Genomic DNA, 23,680 nt, shown 5'->3' on the forward strand with positions numbered 1-23,680 from the left:
ACCCCTTGGACAGAGCAGCAGCTGCTCGCTGTCCCCTCAGCCCCTTGCAAGAGCTCCCTCAGGGACCCCCAGAGGGCTGGGTGGGTTCCAGGCAGGATCTGGGCAGGATCCAGGCAGGGTCCAGGGCAGGTTCCAGGCAGGATCTGGGCAGGATCCAGGGCAAGTTCCGGGCAGGATCTGGGTAGGGCCTGGGGCAGGATCCAGGACAGGGTCCAGGACAGGATCCAGGACAGGATCCAGGACAGGATCCAGGGCAGGGTCCAGGACAGGATCCGGGGCAGGCTTCGGAGGCCAGGCACGTCCCAGCAAGGCTGTGCAGGGGGGCCAGGACAGAGCCACGGGCTGAAGCTTCGCTGGGAGCTGCATTAAAATGCATGAGCTGCGCTGGCCCTAATGATGAGCAGAGCTGTCAAACAAGGAGCTTGTCCCAGCTAATTATCTCTAACGAGGGCAGAGTGTCAGGGTCCCCGAGGAGCTGGGCAGCAGCTTCCCACTCAGCTCAGTTGCAGCAGAAAGAGAAGATAACCAAATGTCATTGTGCTGGCCTAGCTGCACAATCATTAATTAGGCAAATATGACCTTCTGTGCCAGTTTGCTCTTGAGAACCTGCACTTGCTGGGGACGGAACACACAGGCAGGCTGGAAACATCCCAGCTTCTGCCACCCAGCCTGCTCCCCCTGTGCCCCTGCAGGAACAGCACAGCCCTGTCTGGCAGCCCCAGCCAGCCCTCCCAGCCTGTGCCAGGCTCCTCTGCAGGCTCAAAAACCCCTTACGACGACTCCAGCCCCTCCTCTGCCCTAAGGAGCAGCAGAGAAGTCTGGTTTTCGTGAAATGCTGTTGTTTAGATCCCATTCAACTCTACCCCAGCACGGCTCTGCTGAGACTCTGGGCTCACCAGAGACTGCTTCTGCACCTCTCCTCCCCTAGACCTTCAAGGCACTGGCAATCTCCACTCCCTGTGGTCTGCACCTCCAGTGCAGAGGGGCTGAGCCACACTCTTCTCTACAAGCCCAGTTCCTCTTCCCTCAGTCCTGTGGCTCACAAACCAAGGCAGGGCACTTGCCCTGATGTGCCAGAGAGGGGGAAACCCAAGGCAGGGGTAAGGCAAAGTCTCTTCCAGTGGCAAGGAATGATCCAGAGAGACGACCCACACAGGCTCAGCCTGCAGGCTCTGTGCTTGTCCCTCACCTCAGAGCTGATGGGAAAAGGGCAGAGGCTGATTTTGATCCACCCAGAAACCCACTGCACCACCACAAAGCTTCCAGACACCAGGGACTCCCAGTGCTGCTCATCAGCCTGTAATTATGGCAAGTGCTTTGCAGTCCTTTGTTGCCAGACAGCAGCAAAGACTTCAACACTCACTTCAACCACATTTTTACAAAATAAGATTTAAAAGTCACCAACTTACAGCAGAAACAGGGCTGTAACCCCAGGGTTAGTGAGCTGTGCTGGGGAGCTCAGCCCCACCTGCTGAGGGGCTCGGGGTCACACTTTGGGGCACAGCCATGGGGGCTGGTGAAGCAGGGGATTGATCTAAGTTACATTGTGTCTCATGGTCCCTGCTACAACACACTAATAAAATAAATATCAGAGAGAAGTTTACTGCTCTTTATACCAAAATGTGTATTTTGTATCACAGGCGAGCTCTCAACAGCAGCCAACTGCTTGTACAGGCAGAAGATCCACACTGAGTCAGTCTGACGAGAACTCTCAGAGCCACCGCACAGAAACCCCTTCCTCAGGCACAGGAACAGGTCCTCACTGAATTCAGGCTGTCATGGCACCTCAGGAACGTGGTTTTCATGTGGCCCCTTGCCCACCGGCTTGGTTCAGGCAGCAGAGCCCTGAATCCCACTGCTTTGTCAGCAGCTGGGGTTTTGCTCCCAAGGTTTCTCTCCTACTTCTTCTGCACTGCCTGTTGCTGCTCTTTCAGCTGGCTGACAAGCTCCTCAGCATACACCTTGAAGAGGGGGACAGGGTCCTGCAACAAAGCAGAGGATAAACCACGTGAAAGGAGTGAACCTGAACAGCAGCAGGGGAAAGTGCAATGGGGAGCCGAGGGAGAGCTGGCAGCTAAAACCAGAGGAAGATGTGACTGGGTTTAATTCAGGGGCTGAGCAAAGCAACCTGTTGTGCCATAGCTGCTGCTCAGCTCTGTAACCCTCCCTCACAGAGGGCAGGCACCTGTGTGGCGCATTCAGCAGCTTCCCCAGTTCAGAGAGCAGATGAGAATCAGCAGCAGCTCCCAAGGATCCCTCCCTCCCTCCTCCCTTCTCACACTGCCTGCCATCAGTGTGTACTGGAGCACATGGGTGAACACGGCCCATGAAGAAGCTGGATGTGCAGGAACCCAGGAACTCACCTTTTTTTCCAGGAGCCTCTGTTTTTCTATGGCTTCTTCCAAACTCAAGCCAACCCATTCAGCTTCCTCTTCTGGGATCACAAATTCCTGTGACAAAAGAAGTCTTTGCAGGTGACCCGGATACAAATCCTCTCTATGCTCAGGACACAAACACGTGATCCAGTGGGAACATTATTATGGACAAGCCTTAAAGGCCTGTTCCCTCATTTCTAACAACCAACTTCCCCTCTCTCCTTTCTTCTTAACAGGGGTTCTGCTCTCTGATCAGCTCTGTCTGCTCCTGCAATTCCTTTAGGTAGTTCTGGGGCTGTTTCTCAGCACAACTCCACGGACTGTGGGTGCTGGTGGTGTTTCCCTGCTGGCAACCGCCACCAGCTGCACAAAACTGAACAGCACAAGGGCACTCGGGGCTCCTTCCTCCAGGGATAGCACAAATTCTTACTTTTTTTTTTAACCTTCAATCACAGCACAAACCCTGCTTTTTGTGTCCCTAAATGATGAGTACACAAATCAGAAGCCACAGAGAGACAAGAAAACCTGGTGATGTTTATATCTTCTTGTCCCTCAGCACAGGAGCACCGACACCAGTGACGGGCGACCATCCAAGCAGCGGACACCAGGACAGGGACTGCAGGCCAGAACCCACCTTGTACTTGTCATAGATGGCCTCTCTCCTGGCTGGATCATCGGGGTGCAGCCGGGGATCCCGCCGGGCCAGGCGCAGCAGCATCGTCCGCTTCAAATCCATCCCGAGCTTGGAGCACAGGTCAACTTTGGGAGTCTGCAGAAAGGGAGCCCGGAGTTAGGCTGCACCAGGGGACAGCTGCCAGGGGGAACAGCAGTCCCCCAGCACACTGACAGAGCTGGCAGTTTATCCACACACAGCAGAGGCTCTCAGGACACGCCTTGTGAAAGGGGAAAGATCTGTGGGATTTGCTCTACAGACAATCTGATCACAGGTGTGAGTTTTAATATTAATGGTTCCAGTCAAGAGGGTGTTAAAGGCTGGGAGCATTAGATCTGTGCTAAAACATTAACAGCAGCAGTTATTCAGCCCAGAGGAGAGGAGAGGAGACTGAAGGCAGAGCTCAGCAGGGGCTGCAGCTCCTCCCAAGGGGCAGCTCCAATCTCTGCTCTCTGTGACAGGGACAGGACCAGGGAATGGCTGGAGCTCTGTCAGGGGAGGTTTAGGTTGGATATCTGGAAAAGGTTCTTTCCCTAAAGGGTGCTGGGCACTGCCCAGGCCCCCCAGGGAATGGGCACGGCCCCGAGGCTGCCAGAGCTCCAGGAGCACTTGGACAATGCTCAGGCACAGGGTGGGATTGTTGGGGTGTCTGTGCAGGGCCAGGAGCTGCACTGGATGATCCTTGGGGTGTCTATTCCCACTTGGGATTTTCTGTGCTGAATTCTAGGGCTCCGGGCCTGCCAGCCCAGGGCTGAGGGCAGCGTGGGCACAGCCCTGCCTGGCCGGGAGCCCCGCCGGTACCTTGAGGATGTAGAAGTCGAAGCCGAAGGCGGCGTCGATGAGGTCAAGAGTGCGCATGGTGACTGTGATGGTCAGCGTGGCGTCCAGGATCTCGCTATAGAACTGCCGCTCGAACAGCTGCGGCTTCCACGTCTTGGGCAGCCTAGTGGACAGCTGGGCGCGGCCCGGCGGTCAGGGGCTGCCCCGGGGGGCGGCGGCGGCCGCTGCCGGCGGGGCCCGGTGCGGGCGGCCCGGGCTCGGGGAAGGGCGCAGCGCTCACCTTGTCGCCGCGCGCGTAGCGGAAGCCGCGGATCCACCCCTCTCCGCCCCAGAGCCCTTCGTCGGCGGCGGGCGGGAAGTACACGGGCACCGGCACGTCCTGCACGCGCTCGCGCTCCCCGGTGCGCGGGTTCCGCCGGTAGCGCAGGCCGTGCGGCTCCCAGTGCACGGGGGTGGGCGGCGTGTCGTCCTGCAGCGAGGCCAGGTAGTGCTGCGGCAGCCGGGCGCAGATGCCCTCCCGCAGCCGCATGGCGGCCCAGAGCCGCGGCGGGAAGCGGTGCAGCGGCATCGCCCCGCGCCCTCGGCACCGGCACCGACCCCACCGCCGCTTCCGCTTCCGGCCGCGCGGCCGCAAACGGGGCCACGGCCGCCGCTCATTGGCTGCCGCGGACGGAACGCGACGGCGGCCGGGAGGGGCCGCGCCGCGCCCGCGTTTCGTCCCCGGCGAGGCCGGGGCGTGTGCGAGGCTGGTGGCGGCTCCTCCCGGCGGTGCCCAGAGAGGAGCAGCGATGGGCACGGACGGAACCGCTGGAGATCCACCTCAATGGACTGAGGGGAGCGGCTGGAGCTGGGCCAGGGCAGGCTCAGCTGGATCTCAGGGAATGGTGCTTCCCCAGAGGATGCTGGGCGCTGCCCAGGCTCCGCAGGGAATGGTCCCGGCCCCGAGGCTGCCAGAGCTGCAGCAGTGTTTGGACAGTGCTCAGGCTCAGGGTGGGACTGATGGCAGGTCTGTGCAGGGCCGGGAATTGCAGTGGATGATCCCTGTGGGTCCCTTCCCGCTCTGGAGATTCCGTCATGCTGTGCGGGAGGACTGCACACGGCGATGGCAGAGCCCTGGACAGAGCCCAGGGAAGGCTGGGATCTCCTCCAAGGCTGGGATCTCCTCCCTGGGGACATCCCAAACCCCACCTGGACACGTTCCTGTGTCCCCTGCTCCAGGTGACCCTGCCTGGCCAAGGGGGGTGGATGAGATCATCTCCAGCGGCCCCTCGAAGCCCTGTGATTGTGTGACTGCAGCCACCAGGCGTCTGCCCGCAAATACCGTCACCTTTATTAAATTATAAAACCGTAAGCTTTAAAATTTACCGTATAAAATAATCACAGGTATTAACAGCAAAGAAAAAAAAAATAACCTTTTTCTTTTTTTCCCCAGACACAGGAATTTGCTCAGATTTCACCCAAAATAATTAACCCTCCCTCCTGCAGGCACCAAGGCCAGGTCAGCAGGGAGAGGGAAAAGCAAAAATTAACAACTGAACACAAAATAAACAATCATGTCAGCGGGATTTCTTTCTCCAAAGCTTCTCCTGCTTCCAGCATGGAAATCCCTGAAGGGAAAGGCCCGATGAGGAATTATTGCTTTCAATGATAACCGGCAATACCTGGCCATATCAGTGGCATCACTGGTGGCACCTGGGTCATACTAGCAGCACCCAGGTCACACTGGGGGCACCTTGGCCACCCCGGTGGCACCTGGGCCACACTGGAAGCACTCAGGTCACCTTGGCAGTACCCAGGTTACACCAGTGGCACCCAAGTCACACTGGCAGCAGTCAGGTCCCAGTGGTGCCACCCAGGTCCCGCTGGCAGCACCCAGACCAGTCTGGTGGCACCCAGGTCCCACTGGTGGCACCCAGGCATGGACGGCACGGCTGTGAAGGAGCGGCGGTCTCCTGCCACGGTGCTGAGGCCTCAGCACCGCTGTGCAAACCGAGATGGGGGGAAAAAAGTGCCTAAATGTGGTAAAAGTCAGAGGAAGCCCTGAGGGCCCCATGTCCCCCTTCCCACCGTGCTGCCCTGGATGGCAGCAGCTGAGGGAAATGCAGGGGACACAGGTGACGGGGGGAGGACACTGCTGGGTGTGGACAAGTGTCCCTCACTTGTCCTGTGCCTGCTTAAAAAGGGGGACTTTGCTGAGGAAGGGGAGGCAGAGGGATAAAGTGCAGAGCTGAGCTGGGTGCTCTTCAAAGCAAAGAAAGAACCCCGAGGAGGCAAATCCTTCATTAAAAGCTCTTTCCTCCCCAAATCCACCTGAGGAGGGGCTCCCAGCAGCACACACCGGGCTGACATAGCTGGAACGATGTGGTTGAGCCCTTATCTGTAGAAGGATGGGCAAAGAACTTCCCTGGTTGCCAAGTTCTGCCCTTGCTCTGTGCGTGCCCTAGAGTAAGGCTAAGGTGAGACGCTGCAAAGGAGACCTTGGCCACCTGGGGAGCCCCTGGTGACGCTCCTGGCTGGGCTGGGACACTGCTGTGCCCTCAGGACCCTGCAGCACACCCAGGCTCCCAGGAACAGCAGGCTGGAGGAGCAGCTCAGGCACTGCCCCGAACCACCTGCGCTGCCCCAGAGAGAGCCCTGCCCATGCCAAACCCCCCAAAAGGAGGAAAACTGTCAATCCCTGAACACCATCAGCCTGGCTCCTTCCAGAGCTGAAGTTAAACTCAGACTAAACCCTGCACTGCTGCGGGTTTCACAGCTCTGGCCGAGATGCTGCTGCTGCCTTCTGCATGTCCCCACACGGGGTTTGTCACATTCCTGCAGGGTCTGATCCTGAATCCAGGGCCCAGGTTCCACAGAATCAGGACCAGGTAAGAGCAGCAGCACCTGTTTCAGAGGGAGAGAGGCTCCAGACCCCCAAGGAGATGGCAGCCAAGGGCCCAGCACGTGCTGGGATCAGCTCCCTCCCTCCCCACCAGCACCAAGGGCACTCGGCAGCATTTGCTCCCCAGAACAGAAGAAATGTGTTCTTCTCTTGGGTCCAAGTGCTGACTGCAGGATGGCAGGGGAGGTCCCTGTCCCACATCCTCTACCAGGACGGGGTGCAGAGAAGAGCCCAGCAGCCAAAGCCTTGGCTCCAGCTCAGTGTGGGCTAAGCCCAAGCCTCATGAATGCAGCAGCGGGGGAAGAAGGGTTGGCGATTTCCCCCAGGGCTATGGGGAGGTGGGGGACAAGATCTTGAACCGTGAAGAGCCTGCCCCACCCCAGCAGAAAAGCAGAGGTGGCCTCAAACTTGCCTCCACGAGACCAGCCCAGACAATTTTCATCTTTAAACCCAGTCCACGCTGCGCCCTTCTGTCCAGGCAACGAGCACGTGTGAGGGGCAGCCAGGGCCAAGAGCAGCTTCCCCATCCCTCCACCCCTGTGACCAGGACAGGTCAGGTCACAGCATAGAGCTCCTCACGGTCGTTCTGGCAGATCTGATAGCGACACGTGAGCTTCTGGGGCCAGGCCCAGGGCTTCTTATGCTTGTCCCGAGGAGGGAGCAAGAAAGCGACACTGCAAGCCACCAGCACGTGCCAGATGCTGTGGGTGTAGTAATAGTTCTCATTGGTTTCCATGAAAGCGTAGACTGAGATGGCAATGAAAGCCAAGGTGATCCCTGGGAGGAGGTAGAAAACCCAGCGCTTCCACGAGGAGGGGTAGCAGTGCCTGCGCTTTGCTCCGTGGTGAACCTGGGGGGTCAGAGCACACGGGGTTAAGCAGCCAGGCAGAAGCTGGGGCAGGGGGGGAACAGACCCCAGGGCATCTGCTGACCTCCCAGGGTGCCTGCTGTCCCTGAGGAATTCGGCCCCACCCCTGCTTGGGCCCATCTCTGCTGTGCAAAAGCCCCCCAAGAGCTGTGGCACCAGAGCCCAGCACAGAGGCTCCAGCTCCTGCCCAGGGCCAAGCCACAGCCCATGTTTTGGGACAGCACTGCAGCCGTGGGTCTGAGACCCAGAACCAGGGGATTTCTCAGCTACTGCAGGGCTGGAAGGTGAATCCCTTGCCCTGCCCCCTCCACAGGGGTGTTTCAGGGTTTCAAGCCATGCCTGTGGATGGGCTGGAGCCTTGGGTCTGCTCGACCACCAGCATTCCCCACGGGGAGCAAAGGGCAGCAGGTCCTGCCTGGCTGCCCTCACTTACCCACGCTGCAACCATGATGACGAGGGCGAAGAGGCAGGGACCCATCATGTTCCACACCCCTCTGCGGTCCAGCTGCAGGGACATGGCAATTAACAGGGTCCCCAGGACGAAAAGCACCTGGAAAAGAGACACCAGCACTACTGTCAGGAGCTCATCTGTTGAGAAAGTACAGCCAGACATGCCAGAGGCAAGGAGAACCTTTTCTGGCCTCCCAGCTCCACATCCACGCAAGAGTCAGGAAGAGCACCCTCAAGAAAGAGAAACCACAGGACCCATGAACCTTTACCCCAGATCTCAGGGGAAATCTTCAGGCCCAGCCCCTACAAGCACACAGGCTCACGAGCCAAACTGCTGGGACAAAACAACCCAGGGTGGCGTTGGGTGACAAACAGGCTTTGTCACCCAGCTGCGTCATTAAAACAGCGCTGAGAGGGCTCAGCCTGGCCACTGGTGGCTTGCTCTGGCCAGGCCACGTGGGGTCACCTGGCACTCACGTATTTCAGGATCTTCTTCAGGCGGGCCATGCAGAGGATGGTGACCCAGATGGACACCACGGAGCCCAGGAAGTCGCAGTACTGCAGGGTGTCGTAGTCCATGATGCACATCACGGCCACGCCCGGCTGGTCACACGCGTGGTAGAACTGCGGCCGGGGACAAAAGCAAAGGTCAGCAGCAGCCCAGCAGCACCACACGGCTCTCTGGGAAGGGGAGGCAGGAGAAGGCTCAGCCCACAGGCAGGATCCCTCCTGCAGCGGCTCCAGGAAGCTCCACCAAACCGCTGTGGCATTATGGAGAGCGGGTGAGAGCGGGCACCCTGCAGTGTCCCAGCAGTTCTGAAAGGGCAGGACACAGTGCTGGAACGAGTCCAGAGGGGGGACATGGAGCTGATAAGGGGACTGAAGCACCTGCTCTGTGAAAACAGGCTGAGGAAGTTGGGGCTGTTCACCCTGGAGAACAGAAGGTTGCATGGAGAACTCACAGCACCTTCCAGCACCTGAAGGGGGCTACAGGGAAGCTGGAGAGGGATTCTCCTCAGGAACTGGAGTGATGGGACAAGGACTAACGGGTACAAATTGAAAGAGGGGGAATTTAGGTTAGGTATTATGGAGAACATTTTTACTGTGAGCATGGTGAGACACTGCAACAGGTTCCCCAAGGAGGTTGTTGATGCCCCAGCCCTGGAAGCATTCAAAGCTGGGTTTGGATAAGGCCTTGAGCAACCAGGTCTAGAGGGAGGTGTCCCTGTCCAAGGAACGAGGTGATTTTTAAGGTCCATTCGAACCCCTTAACATTCTTGGATACTATGATGTGCCCATGGAGGTGCTTATCCAATGATCCCAGAAGCTCCTTGTGGAGCTCCAGGATGGGCTGCTCCATCAAGGACTCGATTCTGGCGCAGCATGCCCAGAGCTCAGGGGGAGGTGTCAGGGGACACAAGGCAGTCCCTACCGTGGAGAAGAACATGGTGTAGGTGTAGACAGAGGCCTCCACCAGGTAGAAGCGATAGACAGCGACTGCAATGGCAGGCAGGAACATGAGGTTGCTCAGGGTGAGCAGGAGCGTGGCCAGGTTCTGTGTGCCCACGCTCTGGGCCTTGGTGTCATCCGTGCAGCTCCAGCCGCCCCAACCTGCGGACAGAGAGGCTTCTGTGGATCTCAAAGTCCTGCCTTGTCCTCCCACAGCAACCAGCAGGAGCCTGGGATGCCTGAAAAGGAGCAATCCCACACCCAGACTGTCCCTGAGCCTCTTCTCCAGCAGTCTCTCACGCTCCTGCTCTCAGGGTGGTCTCATTCCTCGTCACACACTCTGCTGTGGGAAGCTGGGAACCCCAGCAGAGCCCCGTGGCTGCCCTGAGGACGTTCCCCAGGTTGTCCCCATGTAGCTGAGGCCATCCTACATCCACACTGGTACTTTCCATCCCTGCAGTAACTCAACACACGTGCTGCTTGCCGGTGGAACATCAAGCACTCCAGGCTCAGATGCTTCACGGGATGGTGTAAGGTGGGTGCAAGATCCCTCCAGATCCCAGGAATCAGGGGGAGAATAATCCCCAGCACTGAGGGAGCCACTGGGCTCCTCTCCTACCAGCTGTCATAGCAGAGCAGACCCAAAACCAGGTCAGGCTGCTCTGGACCTTCCCCAACAGACTTTTGAAGATCTCCAAGGATGGAGACCTGGAACCTGTGCCAAAACAAACAGCTCTGAAGGGGGGAAAATGTGTCTTCTCCAATTTAGGTGAAACTTTCCTTGCTGCAGCCGTTGTCCGTGGCCTCTTGCCCTTTCCTTGTGCTCACCCTGCACAGCTGGCTCCAGGGTCCCTGTAACCTCCGTGGGCAGCAGAAAGTGTGACTGGTCCCACTCCAGCTCCTCTTCCACAGGCTGAACAAACCCTCTGCCTCAGCCCATGGTGACATCCAGGGCTGCACAGGAGACTGGGAGTGAAAATTTCCTAAAGGGCAGTGCCTGACACAAAACACAGCTCTGGCTGGATACCAAGGACTGAACTGAGGCAATCTATACGACCACAAATCTGCCTCTGCTTTTTAAAAGTTATTTAAATTATTCAAATTATTTAAATTATTTAAATTATTTAAATTAAAGATTAGGATGCCCATGCCCTCTTTTTGAAAAAAGGAGCTCAGCCACAGGGCAGCCAGGGTATGTGCAGGCACTCCATGGTCAAGAAGCTGAGTTATCAGCAGCATCCATCCCATCCCAGAGTCACTGGAACACACAGCAGCAGCTCTGCCCCGTGTGCTGGCTCCCTGCCAGGCAGAGCCCAGGGAACCAACTCTCTCTGCTTTATTTCTGGGTCACAAATATGCAGATGGGGCACTTTGCTCGGAGTGATTCAGCGGAAAGCTGTCCTCAGCCTGATTCCCCAGTTCCCTTAAGGTGCTCTGTGCTTCCCAGAACCCGGCAGCCCTCAGGGAAATTGGGATGATGCTCTCCATCTCGCTCCTCACCCATCATCAGCACTGCAGCAGGGAGGTCCTGGCTCAGGCCCAGAGCAGCAGGGAACCACGTTTTGCCTCGTCCTTCTGCTGAGAACAGGTGCACTGACCCACCCAAGCACAGCAGAGCTCATCTTCCCTACACCACAGGCTTCCCAGGCCATTAAGATAATTAGGAGCTGACACAGATATTCCTTCTCCAGGGGCACCTCTGAGTCTGAGGCCCTTGGCAGGAGACACACAGGGACCGCAGCCCGGCCCCATCGCATCTCGTACCAGGAACCGACACTACAAACCTCCCCGACAGGCACAGGCTCTGACACAGGCATTTTCAGGCACCCTCGTCTCTCTGGGGATGCTCAGAAGCATTTCTCCATGCCCTGAGGGACTCCGAGCCATCCTCATCCCAATTCCCCATCACCCCTGGGCTGCCCGGGCGCTTCCCAGGACTTTGCTTCCCCAGGCACTGTGACACTGCCAGCCAGGGCAGACCCCAGGCTCCCCCACTCAAACACCACCCTTTTAAATTGCGTTGTGCCCTCGGGGAGGACGGCACAGCTTCCCAGGAGGAGGCACTCACCAGCCTTGCAGCTGCAGCCTGCATAGAGGTAGCCGTGCCTGCGCAGGAGGCTGCACTGCCCGTAGGGCCCGCAGTCGTTGAAGCAGGGGGTGAGGTACGCGAACACCGTCACTTTGGCTTCGGCACTGGCGCATTCCCTGCAAGGAGAGCACGTCCCCGTGGCGCCACAGTCCTTGGGGCAGCCCTGTGCCCCGCTCCCAATGGCCAGGCCACGCTCCTGAGTGCAAGCTCCCCGCTGTTTCGGCATCTGCTCCGCCCCTCCCAAGAGCCGCGAGCAGAGCCCGCTCCCTCGCCACTTGGGCTGCCAAACTGACGTCCAGGTGGGTGCCAGCTCTCCCCACACCGTGGCAGACCCCAGTGCCCACGACTGTCCTCAGGACCAGTGTCACCAGTGCTGTTTTGCATCACGCACTTGGCTCCTTACACAAGAAATCAGCAGGAAGGAAAACTGCACAGCTGCCTGCACCTTAGAGACCTCCCAGAAGGGTGACAGCAGCAATTATTTCCCAGTTTACCACCTCTGACTCCTCCTGGGGAAGGGGAAGCTCACCTAGGCAGGCTCTGCCACGTGCAGCCTACATGAGCTCAGCACCAAACAAGCTGCCTGGGTGCTCACAAGGGAGCGGGCGAGCAGGGCCACCCACCTCCTTGTCCCTCTGCAGCCACAGTTCAGCTGCCACCAGGCGAGAGGAGCCCACAGCCTGGACAGGAGGACAGGGGGTCGGGTTTGCTCACACAAGCCGAGGGCAGTGGGGTGCAGCGGGGTGACATCCAGACTCACCCCTGTCCCTTGGGGCAGAGGAGCTGCAGGGACAGGAACCAGTCGTCTGTCTGTGGGTACAGGACAATCAGCATCGCTTCCGCAGAGGACGTGCTCACACTCAGAGGGTAGCCCTGGGAAAAAGCTGAAAGAAAAGGGGGTGCTGTGATGCGCCAGGGCTTGAGGAGAAGGGCCCATAGCAATCCCAGGCTGAGACTGACCACACAGGAACCAGGTGCCTCCTGGCTCCCATGCTCAGGGGGCTCCAGGGGCATGGAGAGGACCCCTGCTCTCAAAACCCTTTTTCCTCAGATCTCAATTTTTTCTTTCATCTCAGTTCCTGCTAGATATCTGGGCAGCACAGGGCACCTGGAACAGCCTGTTGTCTTGGCCGGTCCTCCAGTGCACAGCTTAGCTGCTTTGCACACCAGCAGTACCTTCACCATCCCCAAACCTCCTGCCAACAAGGCTGGAAGAGCCCCAGCTGGTAACCAGACCTTCCTTTGGTGGAGGCTATCTCGTGGTGCCAAGACCCCCACTTGCACCCCAGCACCCTGGGAATGTGCCAGCACAAAGACCTCATGAGGGTTTGTGCAAAAATCGGTTTCTTTGGGACACACAATGAAATTCTGAGCCAGTCAACAACCGGCCAGGTCTAAAAGCAGAGCTCTGAGATGACACAGCTGAGCTGGTGGCAGTGCCAGCATCTCTCCTACCTGTGCTGCAGTTCTGTGTGGCGTTGAGGGACAGCACTGGTGAAGCAGCACTCACACAGGCTGCCACGGTGGCATTGGCCAGGCTCACAGATGTCTGTGCAAACAGAGCAGTGTCCCACGTTAGAGTGCCCCGATGCCATCCCCCTGCACCTTCCCCTCCCAGTGCCCAGGGCAGTAAATCCTTCAGCTCAAGTCACCCATCAATTCATGTTTCTGTTTCACTGGACTTTGTGCTACCACTGTGTTGTGTCACGGCTGAGAGGCAAAACACCCTCGTGGGGGACCCTGCCAGGAGAACTGCCCCAAAGCTGGGATACCCACACATCATTTCAGCACCAGCACAGGGGAGACACAAGTCAGAGTCTGCAGAATATCCAGGCTGAGCCCTGGTCCATCCCTCAAGAAGTAGTATGGAATTTCAGGGGGCTGATTTTGGTGGTGGTGAGGTGTCACTGAAGGAGCCTAGGAATCAGTGACTTGGACAGGAACATCCCTGGGTTCCCCTGCTCAGCCTCCTCTCCTGGTGGCAAGGTGCCAGGCTCCCATGGAGAAGATGGCATTGCAGCTGCTTTCCATTTTGTCTCCTCTGCGTCACTGCCGCCACATGCCGCAGGCTGTGCCATTTGAATTGGAGCTGGCAGGTGGGACAAGCTGGAAGCAGCTAAAAAAGGCTCCGAGTATTTTGTAACAACGAAAAGAGAAATAGTCCCACTGGCACCCACACCCTGCAGGACGCGCAGGAGCAGGGCCAAGCCCTGCCTGGGGGACACAATCCCAGCTGCACACCTTGTTGAGCAGCACGTTGACCACGAGGGATCCCCCGCTGTCCATGCCCGTGTTCAGGTTGAGCAGGAGGAGGGTGGGGGACAGGGAGCTCAGGGGCACACCAGGACCGTTGAGGAGCCGGTAGCGCACGGACACCACGTCCAGGTCCTCCCTCACGACGGGCTGGCTCTGCAGGCAGGAGCTCCGCGGGCCGGACGCGTTGCGTGGAGCCTCTCCTGCAGCTGGAGCGGAGCTGCCTGCTGCTCCTGGTCTGGCACCAGCCTGGCTCTGGTTTAGGCTGATGAAGTTAAGGAAGGGACTGCTGCTCCCTGGTCTGCAAACTAGAGCAAAAGAGGAGAGGAATCGGCACAGCCAGGTCTAGCACCTCAGCCAGGCGGGGCCCCAGCGCGTCTCCAAGGGACAGCACAAACTGGAAGGGTTCCAGGTGGTTCAAGTCCTGCATGAACTGTCCCTGAGGAGCTGTCTTTGCAGGAGGAGCATCCACAAGCTGGGACACTGTTGGGAGCCAGTGGTACAGTGTGTGGAAGCAGCCTGGAGCTGCAGGGGAGGGGGAACAGAAGAAGGGATAACACAGCAGCATCAAGGTGCCCAGGGAGTGCTCACCCGCCAGCAGCAGAGCTCAGCACCCAGCTGTCCCACAGCCACAGGCTGCACAAAAGTCTCTCCCAGCTCCCCATACGTGAGCAAACAAAGCTGAGCAGGAGGGAGAAGCCAAGCCAGTGGAGTTATGGGCACAGGCCATCACCCTGTGGCAGACGGAGCTGGAAGGGACGCTTGGAGTCCCACTGCTGGAGACTGTCCATCGCTCCCAGACACTCCAGTGCCACCCTCTAACACCTCTGCTGCCAGTGCCAGGTCTTCCAGCACACAGGATGAGGTTCTGCCTTGAAGAGGAGGTGGCAGAACCCCCAGCAGAAGAAAACTTTAAAAATTTACCTAGCTGGTGAGCTTCCAGCAGTCAAACAGGGATTATGGTCAAGTAATAGGTGTAAATGTGTTTATCACAGCCACAAGGACCTTGTGACCACCTGAACCACGCAGTTTCACCGGAAATGGTGACGTTCCCCTACTACAACCCCAGACATTTCCCCAAGTAAACCTCTGTGAAGTGGTTTCCTGCCTGTAGCCTGCTCTTGGCCAATTAGTAGTCAGCACAGCCTTAGTTTGGTGTACCACAAAAAACTATTTTCCCCATCAAATTGTAAGCCAGACACTGTTTCCTAAACAACCTTTGAAAAATAACATGGAGCTTTTCGGGTGTTTCCAAACAGGCAGCTCTAGCAAACGCCTCTCTGGGGTGAACACTGGAGTTTTCAATTTTGTTCCCAAAGCAAAAACTAGAGCATCCAAGAGGAGGCAACCAGCCTGACGGAGAGCCATGACAGCCCGGCACCCAAAGACCCAAGAGGGACACAGCACACCCAGGGTCCCCTCTGGCCCTTCCCTCACAGCTAAAGAACACGGAATCCCACCTGTGAAAGAAGCCAGCATCTCCACCGACACGCTGGCATTGGCAGCGCCGAGACTCTCCACCATGATCTGCAGCCACTTCTCCCAGGGGGGCGAATCCAGGGCCAGGCTGCAGTTGGTGCTCCCCGTGCAGGTGAGGCTCCTCTGGAAGGACTGAGGCAGGGTGATGGAGCCCAGCAGCACCCGCACGGAGCAGGCTCTCTGCTCGCTGGTGACGCAGCTGCTCAGCTGGAACCGCATCCCTGCGGCGTGTTTGGGAACGAAGACCCTGCGGGGACAGCGAGCAGCAGTTTGCAGAGCTTGGGCTCCCAGCACAAGCCAGGTCCCCAGGGCTTTGTGATGAGAGCTGGACTGCCCTGGTGCTGTGAAAATCCTTCCCAGGGCAAACGTGTGGAAGAACCGAAATTCCTGCAGTTGAATCTATGAGCACCGGGGAGGTGTTGGGGAAGGGTGCTCTTGTGCTCCCCGTGCAGACCCTACCGCTGCTGCAGGGAGCTCAGCACGAGGCTCAGAGACCCCCCAGCTCCAGCCCCACGTGGGAACAGCACTGGCTTCCCCATAGCAGCTCCTGCGGGAAATCCCACCCCGCCGTGCCCTCAGTTGCCCACCCGCTGCTCCCACTCACTTGACATGCAGTGGCTTAGCAGGCGAGACAACCTTGTGTGGCATGGGGACACCAGGCTCCAGGACTGGCATATCAGTGAGTCTGAGCACAAACATATCTGCCTGGAACATATAGGGGCATGGAGTGGAGAAACCCTGCAGGAGGGGAGAGCACAGGGGTCAGGTGTGGCTGTGATGAGACACGCGGGGCAGGGCACCGGGCGGGACGCTGACCTTGACCTCGATCCTGCCCGCAGCCTCGGGCAGGTGGGCAGCGATGAACCAGTCCCCGGCAGCGGGGCTGCTGACGTTCACAAAGGTGGTGTTTTGCACGGCGCTGCTCAGGGTGATGCTGATGTTGTAGGAGGGACGGACGGTGGCGTTGGCAGGAAAGCGAGTGCCCAGCGGGTTAATGACCGGAGGGGCTCCGTGCCGAAAGTGCCTGAGAGGGAATCCACAGGGAGAGCAAACTCAGGGGTGTACAGACACCGGCAAGATAACCTGGGTTACAAACTGGCCTGGGATTGGAAAGGGAGCAGGCTGGAAAACCCCACATTTTCAAGTGGAGTCATCATTTTCATCTGGTGAGGATTGGCTGCAATTAGCTTATCTGGGATTTATTTAGAGGTTGGTTTAACTTGGCAGCTTATTAAGATTTACACGGTTCCATCGAGCCTGGAAGCAAATTTCCAACGCTTCTTAAGGTGAAGCCCCACCCACAGACTACTGCTTTATAACCATCAGCAAATCCCCCATATAGGGAAAATCGTCCACAAAGACATTTAATTTTCTAGCTAAGATCTGCATCTTCCCATTTCCTCTTTTAAGGAAGGCAAACAGACTGAAAAGACGCTTTCCAAGGAAGGCCCGCGTTACAGACTTCAGTACAGTATTTCTGCTTTCCAGATAAGCATTTGAAGCAGCAGAAACACGCACAGCTGAGGACTGTGGGAGATATTTATTCAGTCAATTTGGCATTTAATTTGATTGCTTTTGGACTGCGCTGCAACAGGTCCAGCAAGCAGACTTGACAGGTGATATGTTATTACCCCTTGGAGCTTATCTGGTTTAGCCATCACTTCTTGGATTATTGTTTAGCTGCTGCCTTGTCCCTCATGACTCCAGACTGCTGGCAACCTTTCTGGGAAGCAGAAAGCAGGAAGATCATCTGTGCCAGGCTGCTCAGGAACAACTAAGAGTGCCAGTCTCCTCAGGACAGACCAGGGAAGCACAAGCCAAGCAGCTTCAGTCACTCCCAGATCTCTCTGGAAGGGGTGCCAGAGACCCAGGCGGCTCCATGGACCCAGCTTGCTGAGGAAGCTCAGTGTCTTCCAAAGATAAAGCTCAAAATCTGGCAAGTTTTGGACCTCAAATCCTTCAACAAGTCGAGTACTGTTTTAAGCAGCATTTCTTTCACTGGCATTGAGTTTGCAATCTTCTCATGCTCCTGTATCCACACACACCACATTCCTCTCCTGTCTCTGCTCCACGCTTGGCCATGCCCCTCACAAAGTGCCCCCAAATCTCCTCAGTTCTTCTGCACTGGGCAGTTTGCCCAACTCCAACCAGTTTGGGTCTGCTCAAGTCCCTTGTAGTCCTGCACATCCTCTGGCACCATGGGCAGGTTCTGCCAGGCCAGGAACAGCTCTGAGCAGCACATCTGCCTCACTGTGAAGCTCTCTGCAGCATCCTAAGGGGTCTCTTGGACACCACACCTGACAGGCAGCCCCAGATCCACCGGTAACACTCACACAAAACACTCCTACGGGTTTAACACAGATCCAGTCCTGCTGCATGAAGAAACTACAGCTCCTGCAGCTGAGGAACTGCCCAGCCTCCACCACCAGCCAGCCCCAGCCACGAGTGACCAGGACAAGGGGACAAGAAGCCCAGAAGGAGAAGCCCTGGCACGGGGACATACGCACACTGTGATCTCCATGCTGGTGCACTCGGGCCCTTTCCCCCGGGACGCCTGCAGGAGCCAGCGTAGCAGCACGGTGTCCTCCGGCACGTGGAAGTGGAAGAGCTTGGCGTTCCCGTACCAGCTGTAGAAGGACAGCTTCTGTGCACTCTGAGAGAAGTACTCGGAGACATAGAGGGAGTCTGGAAGGGAGAGAGCACAGCAGTTGGTGGGGGAGATGCTGGGGGCAGGCTGCAGGGCTTTATCCACCCACAGAAGCACACAGGAGGCTCAGTGTTTCTTGGAAAAGTGCACTTTGTGTCCCCGATTTCTCATTCCAGTCCCATTAGATCCGTGGTGATCCGTGCACCTCCAGCCAGAACCACCCACATGCCTACTATAAAACCATCACCCTGAGCCAGAGAGCACTAACAGATGCCTAAACTACGCTCTGAGAAATGTGCCCTGAAGATAAGAGATCACCAGAGACACCAAGGAGGAGGAAAAGGTCAGGGGGAAAGGTAGATGGCAGAAGGAAAGGTGATGGAACGGGCAGCAGGAAGCCCTGGGGCACAGCGCAGAGCAGATGGGTGCAGGCAGCACAGGGGTGCCCTGTGCCCCAGCAGCAGTTTATGGTGCCAAGAGGCAGGAGCTGTGCCCTGGTCTTCTGCTGAGCACATGGGCTGATGTTTTATGTGGGCAGAGGGTCAAGGCACGGGGGGGATGATCTCAAACTAAAGGAGGGGAGATTTAGATTGGGTGTTAGGGGGGAAATTCTTTCCTGCAAGGGTGGTGAGGCACAGGCTGCCCAGAGAAGCTGTCGCTGCCCCATCCCTGGAAGAGTCCAAGGCCAGGTTGGACAGAGCTTGGACCAGCCTGGTCTGGTGGAAGGTGTCCCTGCCCATGAGGTGATTTTTAAAGGCCCCTTCCAACCCAAACCACTCTGTGGTTATCCATTTACCCAGCCCAGGACATAGGCACTGCCCTCCTGTGACACACAACACTATGGAAATTCATGTGCTGCAACTGTAACTCTTTCAGACATCCCTTCTAAAGCCTAACGATTTTCCTAGCTGGAAGAAAGGCTGCTGGGATAGTGAGAACAGCCCCAGGGTAGGCTGAAAGGGCGTGCGAGAGGACAACAGCTACTCAGTCAAAGTGCCATCAGGACAAACTAGATCCTCCATCCCTCTGCCCAGCTATACACCTACAGATCACCCCCAGCAAAATTATACATTACCCAAACCAGCCAGACTGCAGCTCAGGCTGGAAAAGAAGCATTACACCAGCAGAGAAAGGGATAACCTGCACAGAGACGGCAGAGCCAAGGCCATCCAAAACCAAGGCTCGTAACACACAGCAAGAGGGTAGAAGGCTATGTGTTCATGTGTCTGTGGAGTGCTTCCTGATGCTCCTTTCCTGCTCTGGAATCCCCAGAGTGGGGAGAAGCTGTGGCACCTTTCAGAGGCTGATTCCTCATTTCTATCGGAGAGTAAGTGAGGGTGAGTTAACTTGCCTTCCCTCAAAGCTGCACAGGGTCGTGCTGGAAACACAGGGGACCCAACTGCGTGCAAAGAGGAAAACAATCCTCAGGCAGGACCAGATCCTTGCGACATACTTCCTGCCGGGAGGAATCTAATCCTAGCAGGAACTCCGATCCATGCCCCAAAGGAGGACGCTGGCCGGCCTGCTGTCACCCACAGCGCTGCAAGGAGACAGGAACGGTAATCATGGGTTTAACTCCTTGGCAACTTACCAAGCCAAAGCCTGCGGGCATCCTGCAAGCCCAGAAGGGAAAGGAGGGAACAGGAAAGCGAGAAATACCAGCCACACGAGGCGGCTGGAGGATTTGCTCCTGGAGGAAGAGCGCGGCTGCCTGACCTTGCCGCAGGGCTGCCCCGGCCACGCAGCCAAGGGGGCCAGCCAAGGGAGTGCACCGAGTCAGGAAAGGCCAGAGGGAAAAGGGAGCCTTGAGCAGGACAGCCAAGAGGCCACAGCCCCTGGGCAGAGCTGTCCAGGGCAGTCCCCACGCCGGGGTCACGCTGCTCTCCAGCAAGGAGCAGAGACCACAAAAGGGGCTTTTCAAACCAATGCTCCCTGGCTGAAACGCCAGCGCAGCGCGTGGCTACTGTGGACAAGAGCTGGCTGTGATCCCTGCAAGCCCAGGGACATTTCCCACAGCGGGGCTGTGGAAAGGAGCAGCCTTTCATCCGTGGTGTCTGTACCCCCAGCACACTCCCCACGCACTTGGCACACTCGTTTCTGGCAGTCCATGGAGACACTTGGGCACAGGATGAGGGCAGGCAGGGACACAAAGTGTGATTAGAGCTGGGAGAGCCCCGGTCCCTCTCCACACAACAGGTCCCATCGGACAACCCACAACCTGCCCCGACCCCACCAGCTGTCAGCCACGGTCACCACCCATCCTGCACGTCCTCACGAAGCCAAAGCTCTCTTTGTGTGGGTTTGGGGGAAGAGAGGGCAGGGCAACTGCAAAATTAAAAACTCCAGCAATCAGCGGGGCTCTTTATTAAGGACTGGTCAATTATGTGGAGCGAGCTCAAGAGCATTTCCAGGTCAGAGCAGGCAGACCTGCCCTGCCCATGCACTGCCTGTCACCAGGTAAGCACCAGCTGGGGCTGTGGACAAAGTCCACTGACAAACAGCTTCTCGTGGTGACAAGGGCTGAGACCCTGCTCACAGCTGTGCTGGGCACCCAGAGCTGCACCAGCAACCTGGTATGTGACTCCCCCCGCCCAGGCTGACAAGGAAATACCACAGATAAGCAGAACATCAGCACAGAAAAGCCTGAAAGACAGGTCACTGCAGCGAAGCGTGTGCTCTGGCAGCTCATTTGTATCAAGAGAGTTCTCTGGCATGTGCTGTGCTCTGTCTGTGTCCATCCCCATCTATTCAGCTTGCTCCCCACCAGCATGGCACCACCTGGAAAGTCCCACTTGACTATTCTGTGATGTGAAACAAGCTTTAAACTGAGCCAGAGACCCATCCAGTGGAAGCTGTTTTCCATCCTTTTCCATATAGATTTTGCATAAGCAGATGTCGAACGTATTGTGCAAAACACAGAAATGTTTTAAGACAAGGAACAGAACGTGGTAGAATCCCTGATGCACAGAGACATTATTTCAATTTCAGAGTAAAGAGTCACCTGCTACAGCTTGGGTTTGTTTGTCCAAAGATGATCTCATGGTAGTTTTGACTGCGGGTTTCACAGGGCACCCCATCAAAGGGATGAAGCCCTCATTTCAAAGCAGACACCGTCTAAAGCTACAGAGTCGACGAGCCTGACTCAAGGAAATACCGGGCTGCGTTGCAGGATGTTTTCCCACTTACAATGTAACAGAAATCCTGTTCCTTTATCCCGGGTCGAAAATCCACAATGTTGCAGAACAAGGACCCCTCGCTCCCTGGGGAGCAGCTGATCTTTGCCAGCGCCCAGATGTGACCCTGCCGAGGTGTTCCTCCAGAGGCATTCCCGCAGCCGGCGGGACGGCGCCAGGACAAAGCCGGCACCACACCTGAGGCGCAGGGGAGCTCTCCAGGGCTGGGAACCCAGCGAGCAGGATGCCAGAGCAGGGTGGGCCTGGGGCACGGGGCCATCTCACCCGCGGCTCCCCGAGAACCTCACGCTCTGCGGACTGTGAGGAAGCGATAACCACCATCAACGGGACAAGCACGGGCAGAACGAGCCGATCGCCGGGACGGGACGAGCAGGTGAACAACCTCACCTCTCCAGACCTCCCCACCGCCACCGCAGCTCCGGAGCGGGGCACGGTCCCCGCGGGACCCCAGACACACCGCTCTCCCGAAAGCCCCGCTCCCATCCATCCATCCATCCACGCGTCGGCATGCACTGGAAGTAAAGTAACCCGAAAGCAAGGCAGACCCAAGGAAAACAACCGCTGCAAACTCAGTAGAACCCCCCTGCGAGTGGCCTGACCTCCCACTGCTCTGCAGGGCCGGCACAAGCGCTGCTCCCCGGGGATGCTCAGGAGCCCCCGACTCCCTGGGGAAAGCACGAAGCCACCCCAAAGCCACCGCAGATCCGCCAGACCCGGGCCAGCTCCCGGAGCTCCCCTCAACATCACCCTCGGCTTTCGCACCGCCGCCTCTGCCCCCCCCCGAGACCCCTCCGGCCGCCCCCGCCGTGCCCCGGCCCCGCGGATCGCCCCCGTCCGGCGCCGCCGGCACTCACCGGGGCCGGTGCGGTTGGCGCGGCCGGCGGGCAGCGCCAGGAGCTGCAGCAGCAGCAGCAGCAGCAGCGGCAGGGGCGGCCCGGCTGCCCCGGCCATGGCCGCCCGCCGCTGCCCCGGCCCCGCCGCCCGCCCCGCAGCGCCGCCGCCGCCGCCGCCGCTTCCGCCGCCCCGGCCCCGCCCCGGCCCCGCCCCGGCCCCGCCCCGGCCCCGCCCCGGCCCCGCCCCGGCCCCGCCCCGGCCCCGCCCCGGCCCCGCCCCGGCCCCGCCCCGGCCCCGCCCCGGCCCCCGCACGGCCCCGCACGGCCCCGCCTCCCGCCGCACCGGGAGCGGAAAACCGGGAGGGATGAACCGGGAGGGACGAACCGGGCCGCAGGTTCCAGCCGCCACGCTCCGCCCTGCGAGCCCCCGCGATGCGCCTGGCGAGTCGGAGCATCCCGGGCACGGGGCAGAGAGCCCTGCGGAGGGGCCGGTGCTGCTCCTGCGGGTGATTCTCAGCTCCGTGAAGGCCGAGGAAGGTGGTGATTTGAGTTCAGGCTGGAGTCGCAAGCATTCACATGCCACGGTGGTAACCGGGCAGCCCAGCGTGTCCCCGCTCGGACGGGAAATCCCAGGGGAGGCTCAGCCCGTCAACCGATGGGTCATTTAATGCCCTGGAAAGTCCGGTTGCTTTCTCCGTCCGGTCTCACGTATCTGCCACGTTCATGAGACTCACGGGAGACGTGGCTTTCATAGGCATGGTCAGCTCATTCTCTGATTGTCCAGCTGTTTTCAAAAGAGTCAAGGATTTTCTTTTACCTGCGTTTTCCTTGGGAAACCCTCTGATGTGGTCCCTAGCAGAAGTAATTCAGCTTGGGGATAGTCTCGGAGTCCTTGCTCAGGCAAAAATCCCAGCACTCCCTTAGCGGTCAGCCTAGTTGAGGATTTCAGCCTGTTTCCAGTCAACCACAAGCTCCCTGGTGACGGAGTTTCTACTTCTGGAACTCAAAATCTTTGCTGCTTGCTCTCACAAGATGTTACCCTTTGTATAAATTCCTGGGGCATGGGAAGGAAATCCCCTGGGGAAGTGCCTGTCATTTTCTAGGAACTCTGACATCACCAAAATCCCAGTCAGGGCAGGCTGTGTGCTCAAAACTGGCACTGTCCTCATCTGGTTTAGGAGAAAACTTCCCTTAAGTCAGCCCAGAAGCTTAAGCACATAAAGCTCAGGGGATGGGAAAGGACTATTCTGCTAATTTCTAGCTTCAATTTCTTCGCTGCTTGTTCATTTCCGTTTGCCCTTGGGTGATACTATCCTTGGATTTTTCAGAGCTCTCCTTCTAAGAGGAAAACAAATAAACCCTTTTGTCCCCATTCCACATTAATTTAGCCTTCAACTCCACTTTTAAAGATATCAGCCCATCTCCAATCCGCCCTTATGAATTACTTTCTTGAAATGCTGTTTCTAGATATTTTCCTCTTAAAAGAGGGGAAAAAAAAAAAAAAAAAAAAGACCATCAATGTCAAAGACCTGAGCATAAATGTAGCTTATCTAAGACAGCACAGAGTCAGATCCAGAATGTGTTACAATACCTATTTTTTTCACAGCTTGGGTCCCTTGGAGTTGCTTGTTCACAAGAAAAGCATTCCAGTGTTCACTGGAATTGTGGGTGGATGCTGTAGGACATGCCACCTCCAGACTGGCAGCTGC

At 57.6% G+C, this 23,680-nt stretch overlaps 2 protein-coding genes across 2 annotated transcripts; both read right to left on the reverse strand.

Annotated features, from left to right (window-relative positions):
- Positions 1–1,599: 1,599 nt before the first annotated feature.
- MRPL28 (mitochondrial ribosomal protein L28) lies at positions 1,600–4,442 on the reverse strand. The gene is made up of 5 exons (XM_040078838.2): positions 4,109–4,442; positions 3,850–4,002; positions 3,010–3,144; positions 2,364–2,450; positions 1,600–1,982 (listed from the first exon to the last, which is right to left on the reverse strand). Exons 1-5 carry the CDS (start codon positions 4,394–4,396, stop codon positions 1,899–1,901), a joined length of 747 nt encoding a protein of 248 aa, XP_039934772.1. The 5' UTR covers positions 4,397–4,442; the 3' UTR covers positions 1,600–1,898.
- A 680-nt stretch (positions 4,443–5,122) lies between these two features.
- On the reverse strand, positions 5,123–22,089 carry PGAP6 (post-GPI attachment to proteins 6). The gene is made up of 13 exons (XM_040078804.2): positions 21,993–22,089; positions 17,805–17,982; positions 16,114–16,321; positions 15,902–16,035; positions 15,279–15,544; positions 13,807–14,126; positions 13,021–13,114; positions 12,326–12,449; positions 11,545–11,681; positions 9,460–9,638; positions 8,505–8,651; positions 8,011–8,127; positions 5,123–7,559 (listed from the first exon to the last, which is right to left on the reverse strand). The coding sequence occupies exons 1-13, from the start codon at positions 22,087–22,089 to the stop codon at positions 7,263–7,265; spliced, it is 2,298 nt and encodes a 765-aa protein (XP_039934738.1). The 3' UTR covers positions 5,123–7,262.
- Positions 22,090–23,680: the final 1,591 nt, after the last annotated feature.

Source organism: Hirundo rustica, chromosome 15 (assembly GCF_015227805.2).
Source record: "Hirundo rustica isolate bHirRus1 chromosome 15, bHirRus1.pri.v3, whole genome shotgun sequence".
NCBI lineage: Eukaryota > Metazoa > Chordata > Aves > Passeriformes > Hirundinidae > Hirundo > Hirundo rustica.